At 40.5% G+C, this 6,589-nt stretch overlaps 1 protein-coding gene across 2 annotated transcripts; it reads right to left on the minus strand.

Annotated features, from left to right (window-relative positions):
• Positions 1–2,545: 2,545 nt before the first annotated feature.
• Positions 2,546–5,639, minus strand: LOC103441689 (uncharacterized). Of its 2 annotated transcripts, XM_008380387.4 has the most exons (7): positions 5,279–5,639; positions 4,209–4,350; positions 4,043–4,124; positions 3,729–3,945; positions 3,199–3,340; positions 3,013–3,103; positions 2,546–2,810 (listed from the first exon to the last, which is right to left on the minus strand). In XM_008380387.4, exons 1-7 carry the CDS (start codon positions 5,469–5,471, stop codon positions 2,733–2,735), a joined length of 945 nt encoding a protein of 314 aa, XP_008378609.3. In that variant the 5' UTR covers positions 5,472–5,639; the 3' UTR covers positions 2,546–2,732. The 2 variants fall into 2 exon arrangements, with proteins under 2 accessions (XP_008378609.3, XP_008378610.3); XM_008380388.4 differs by lacking the exon at positions 3,013–3,103 and having other exon boundaries at positions 5,279–5,618.
• Positions 5,640–6,589: the final 950 nt, after the last annotated feature.

The raw sequence follows: 6,589 nt of genomic DNA on the forward strand, positions 1-6,589 counted from the left end.
CTTGTTAGACGCCTCGGCCTACCCGTTGCCCTGCGGATACCGGGACGTGAACATGTGCTGCTTGATGCCCTATTTTTTGAAGAACTTCGCCAAGTCTTTGCCCATGAAATACTGACCATTGTCGGTGATGATGAAGTGTGGAATGCCAAAGCGGCAGATGATGTTCTTCCATATGAAGTGTTATATGTCCGTCTGGGGGTGGAGTTCATTGGCAGATAATTTGGGCACGGGCTTGAAGCGCCAGCAGCTGTTACACATTTATACATACTCCTTGTCATCTTGATGCATGGTTGGCTAGTAATAGCCTGCATTGAGAGCTTTTTGCTCCAGGGAGCGGCCTTCAAAGTGGTTTCCACAGACGTCTTTGTGGATTAAGCTAAGAATTTCCAAGTCATCAAGAGGTGATAAGCAGCGGAGATGTGGTTTTGAGAAGGATCTTCAAACGAGTATGCCGTTCCACATGTAGTAGCGTGTTGCCTTCATCTGGAACTTCCTGGACTCCAGTCTGTCTGCGGGGAGCATTCCATTGACTATGTAGTCGATGATGGGATCTTACCAACTCGGGGTTATGTTGATCTGTGCCATTTTGACTGCTGGTTTCTCATCTATGCTTGGCCTTTCCAAGTACTCGACTGGAATTGAGTGCCTGAGTTGATGGTTCAGTGCGGAGCCTAAGCTTGCTAGTGCGTTAGCGTATGCATTTTTTGCTCGTGGAACCTAAGTGAGTGTGTATGCCTGGAACGTCGCTAGCTGCTCTCGTACCTTCTCTAGATTTTGAGCCATCCTAGGATGCTTTGCTGTGTACTCCCCTGAGGTTTAGTTGGTGATTAGTTGGGAATCAGAATAGATCGCGAGCTTTTTCACTGCTAGGTCTTTCGCCAATTGAAGACCTGCTAGAAGGGCTTCATACTCTACCCTCTTTAATGTTCAAAGATCAAAGAGAAAACAATTCATTTATTCCATTACGTGGATACACATTGGGAAACAACATAGTAGTTGTCCAACGAGATGCACATCCTAAAATATTGTCTTGGGCGAGTCACATATTGCACCGCTTGTTTTAGTTTTACTATTTTAGAAATTTTATTTATGTTTTGCTTGTTTCATTGAACCCATTTCATATCATGTTTCATTGGATCCTTTTCTTCCCTTCTTCCACTCTGTTTCGAAGAGTAACTAGGACCAATTTAGTCACGTTTTCATTCATTTGGAATCTGGGCTCTTCTACTTCATTTTTATTTACTTCATTTTTATTGTACCCGGCTAGAAGTATTTCAAACAAAGTTTACATGGATTAAGTTCTGAAAACTATCGAATATTTTCATAACCATATGTTAGGTCACTGTATTCTTCCTTAATGACACGATATGAAACATATTGTGCAAATATAATACCAATCATAAAATTCAACCACAAATCTTACGGAATCTGTATAGGCAGAGCATCAAGTTCCAATCTGTTTGAAGTCATGGCAGCAATTGGATGCCATCTTCTCCTGCAAAATTTTACCTTTTCCCTCGAATCCTCCAATTTCCCAGCAACCAAACACAACACACAAAGCAATGAAATTTGAAACAGAAAGAGGCTAGTGTGGTGGGAGAAGGAGGAAGACGAGGAGGGCTTGGACGATGCATCTTCGCCGCCGGAGTCCGCCACCGGAATGAGAAGCTCACGATCTCGCGGTTCTCTGTCTCTACTCGCCATTACGATCGAAGACGCCGACTTCTCATCGCCCACCAACAAACCCCCAATTGATATACAACGTCGTTGGGGGTTTGAGTTCGTCGAGTAAGGGTCGCGAGAGAGGTTTTCGGACAAGGGAGGAGAAAATGTTGACTGGGCCGTTCGCAATAACCCATTTGCATGAGAGGGCAAATTTGGTCATTTCAAGTTTTAGAAAAAATTTATTTCTGTCGTATTTTTGGGCATGTAGTGTGTATGGTATGTGCTTGTCGGAAAAATCATATTTCGGTCTCAAGATTAAGAAAATATCAGAAAAATCCTATTCATGTATATGTAAGTGTATCGGTTTCAATCTGGTTAATAATACTTCAACTCAACCCAACTCACCGAGTGAACGGATCGTTAGATTTTAAGGAAAACTAATGAAAATGGCTTGAAAACTTTGAGTTTTAATGATAAGGATAAAATAAAGGGTAAAGTGAATAGTACCAAGATTGACTTTTTAGTGTAAAAATGTGGTTTTTCGTTAAAGTGAACAGTACCGGGTGCTTTTCGTTAAAATTCCCTAGATTTTAACCCAAAAATAAATGGATAAAATTTACAACCCAATCCAGCCCAACCAAATTCAGTTTGGTTGGTCGATATACCCACTCAAACACTCACCCCTTCGTACTCATGCTTCTTGAGCCCCTTTGTTTAGGGCCTACATGCCGGGGGTTCTTTTTCCTACGTGTCATTGTTCTTTTTTAGCCTCTTTGTTGGTGATTATCGCTTCTCACTCTTTGGAGTTTTTACTTGTTAATAATTTACAACATCAACAACCACCACCAAGCCTTATCCCACAAAGTGAAGTCAGTATCCATCCGAGAACGCCACTGAATTTTACTTAATAGTAATTTGAAATCAAATCATTGAAACTATAAACACATGCAGCATTTCAATATTCCCAAATCCACTTGACTACCTAGGCAAGTCAAATAAGACCGTATACAAAATGTCATAAAAGTACAGTGCAGGTCTCATTTCTTGTATCCCATATTTGCTTCTCATTAATACTCGTCCTCCTCATCAGAGTCATCGTCATCTTCCTCCTTGTCATCGTCATCGTCATCGTCCTCCTCCTCGTCCTACAATGATCAATAAGAAATGCAAGATCTCCAAATGTGATTACCATTTACAAACAAGCTACAAAAGGCATCACATAGACATGTTGACAATTATTCACTGAAACACAAACCAAAGACAAGGCCAATATTGACCGCATGAAATAGATGCCAAATGGAGTAAATATAAAGATAAAATCAATAGAGGCCACACCATGCCCTATACCTTTTCAATATTTTCCATCGTTACTCCTTCATCTTTTGAGGCTTGAGCAGCTTTCACCTCAGCATGTCTCATACGCTCCTTCAGTTTGGACCTATAATATCGCAACCAAAGTCGAGGAATTACAACGCTTCATAGAAAAGGAAGGCACGATCCATCTAATGAAAGAAAAGAAAACGCAACAGCTACCTGAAATCTTTGTTCAGACTATTTTCAACTGTTGCTACAGCTAATCCTCCACCAAATCTGGCAGTAAAATCCTTCTTGATTTGATCGAGCAAGGCAAGAGGAATTTTTCGACCCATAGCCTTAGCTGCAACTACACAGTATGCTGCAGCACCCAATTGGTGTAGTTAGTTCAGCTATATGCATACATGCATGGTAAAGTAAAAAGACATGTGCGACTAGACAAGCTTGGCTATCAAGAAAGCTACTAGCAATAACCAATGAGATTCTGATCATACATGTTGATAAACCAAAAGAGGGCCACAAAGGAAGGAGACGAGAGAAACAAAATCAAATTAATAGAAGCGCAGACCGATCTTATACGATGGTCATAAAAAAAGGAACAATACTCTTAAGCCTGTTGACTGCAATAACCAAATGATTCAACAACCATACATTGAAACAATTTAAATGAAGTAAAACGGAAATCAAATACATGAGCACGACCTTATCGACTGAAAAGTAGAAACAAATACATGAGAGAGAGATATTACTGAAGTTGCTATCAAGCAGGTAGTTGATCGTGCAGCCACCACGGTCGTAGGTGATCTTATTTATCGAACAGGGGAGCTCAGAGAGATAATCCACAGCCAAGCCACTGACCGTATGGTCAAATTGCAACCAATCTGCAAGAACCACTGTCCCGTGTGCCACGAAGCTATAGCTCAATGATGGAGCTTTGGATTTTCTTCTCATGTGCCACCCTCGATTCTATTCTCAAGCGACAAGAACAATATTAAACATATGAAATAGATTGGCAGAGTAAAGATAAAATGAAAATCAAAAGAGCTGAGAGAATGCCCTTTACCTTGTCAATATATTCCATCGCAACTTGTTCGTCTTTTGAGACTTTAGCAGCTACATATTCCATATGCTCCTTCAGTTTGGAGCTACAAAGTTAAGGCATTAGAACACCTCATAGAAAAGGAAAGGTGCAATCTATTTAACAAGTGAAGGGATAAAGAAACAGCTACCCTAATTCATTGCTCAGACTATTTGCAATTAGTGCTTTAACAAATTGTGCACTATATTTGCCAAGAAAATCCTTCCTGACTTGATTGAGGAAGGCATGAGGACTTTCTCGACCAATATCCTCATCTGCAACTACACTGTATGCTGCACCATTGAAATAGTGAAGTTAGTTCAGCTATATACATAGCGCTACAAAGCAAATTAAAATGACATAGTCTATTCCGAAGCCAACATTCAGTAAAACAAATAACTAATTTATTCCGAACCCCCAAAAAAACGGTTCACAATTTTTCTTTTTATTCGAAAACCAACAAAAACATGAATAACGAATTTCAATCGGCGAAATTTAGACAAGTCTTACTATCGTCTAAACCAGAACCGTAAGAGTAGTTCCACCGTGGGTTATTGCCCGATGGACTGGCTCTCAAACAGGGCCAGAGAGCCCGAGTGGGGAGGTCCAGCGTGTGCTGGCGATGGAGCCCGAGCGGGCCCGAGGGAGAGGCCAGGCAGGAGTTGCCAGCCCGAGAGCCCGAAGGCTATGTTACGCAGGGCGACGTCAGCCATCTTCTCTTCTGCATTTCTACGTCTCAACCTTACAGCTACTCGACCTCGGTCGTCCTTGGAAGCTCCGTCGTCTTTAAAGGCCAAGTCGGCATCCTGGGCTTTCCCGGAGTCGGCGTCGTGCTTTCCCGAAACCAGCATCGTGACCTCCTCGGAGATGGTTATCGGAGAAGATGCAGAAGATGTATAATTGAAGAAGAAGTTTTCCAATAAACAAACAAATAAGGAAGAAGGCAGAAAGAGGAAGCAGAACCAAATCTGTAAAGAAGAAGGAAGAAGGAAATATGCAGAGAAGAATGAAGAAGAAGAAAGATATAATATTAATATAATTAATAATATAATATTAATTTGTACAAAGTAAATAATATAATATTAATTATAAATAAAAAAATGTTAATATTTTATTGTGTCATGGTTATTAAAGTACAACGGTAAAGATGTAAAATGTGATTACGGTGGAACTGCTAAGGGAAATCAAACACAAAGACACCGGAAGAGAAAGAGATATTACTGTAGCCACAATCAATCAGGTAGTTGAAGGTGTAACCATCACGTTCGTAGGTGATCCTTCTCATCGAACGGTCGAGCGTTTCGAGCAAATTCAGAGCCAGGCGAGCCACATCCTCCTGATCCTGATGATTTGAGCACTCTGCGAGTATAACCGTCCTGCGCATCACGAAGCTGCAGATCAACGATGGAGCCATCGATTCTATTCGATTCTCTTCAAACCCTAATCATACGAGAGAGAAAGAGATAGAAAGCGACAGAGAGAGATTGAATTTCAAAACGTGTGTGAGACAAGTGACCATTTTATTGACAAAAATACGACATTGCGGCAGGTTTGGCGAGAGAGCGAGAGTGGCGGAGGACCTGTTTGCATTATTTTTCAAGGGACCTATTTTGTATTTGTGTTATGGTCTGGGTTAGTAATGAACGGGCTTAGGTCGTTGAAGATAGGCCCAGTAGATTAGAAGCTTCTATTACTTCTTGGTCTAATCGAATACAAACGGTCCCCGTGGTAAAAATATTAGGAATTTAAACCTCGTGATATAATTCGTTAGTAAATTCAGTTCAATAGTAATTTTTTTCGCTAATTGTCTCTTAAATTCTTGTAAACAATCCAATTTTCGCGAAAAAACGAAGAATTGGATGGAGACTTCAATCATAACATACAAGCTAAATGGATAAGTGGAAGAGTGTATTTATAGGAGAGGATGAGGAAGTGGGCCGGCCCTCTAGGGTTTAGGGGTGGCCGGCCCTAGGTGGTATTATTGATGGAATATTCTAAGATATTTGTGTAAATAAATATTTTGGATTAATTAGGTAAATATCCTAAATAAATTGGACTATGATTACTTACTTGAAAGAGGTTTTCTCTTATTAGGAATGTATTTATGATAAGAATAAATGATCATTCTATCATAGATACCTTTGACTTTTCCTATGGGCAGCGGTGCCTTAAGTAGTGGTTGATCTCTACCTGATCTACCTCGGCTGCGCGTGGTGAATGAGGCTACTCCCTGCTCATTTAGTAAGGACGGTCTTGTCCTTCTTGGGAAATAATCCGCGTGTCAGCTCCACGATTTTTGGGATTATTTTTTGCTCCACAGCTGACCTTGAGCCTAATCCAATGCCAACCCACCAGGCATACTGAACTTACGGGTAGTAATTCGTGAGTGCTAGATTATTTTTACGAATATATAATGAATGACCATTAAAGAAGGTGTGAAAATTAAATTATGGCTATTCATTTTGTATGCAAGATGTGTTAATTTTGCAGGGGGATGAACTATTATTTACCCATGGCCACAGTAGGTTTTTC

The sequence above is a fragment of the Malus domestica genome, chromosome 08, assembly GCF_042453785.1.
Source record: "Malus domestica chromosome 08, GDT2T_hap1".
NCBI lineage: Eukaryota > Viridiplantae > Streptophyta > Magnoliopsida > Rosales > Rosaceae > Malus > Malus domestica.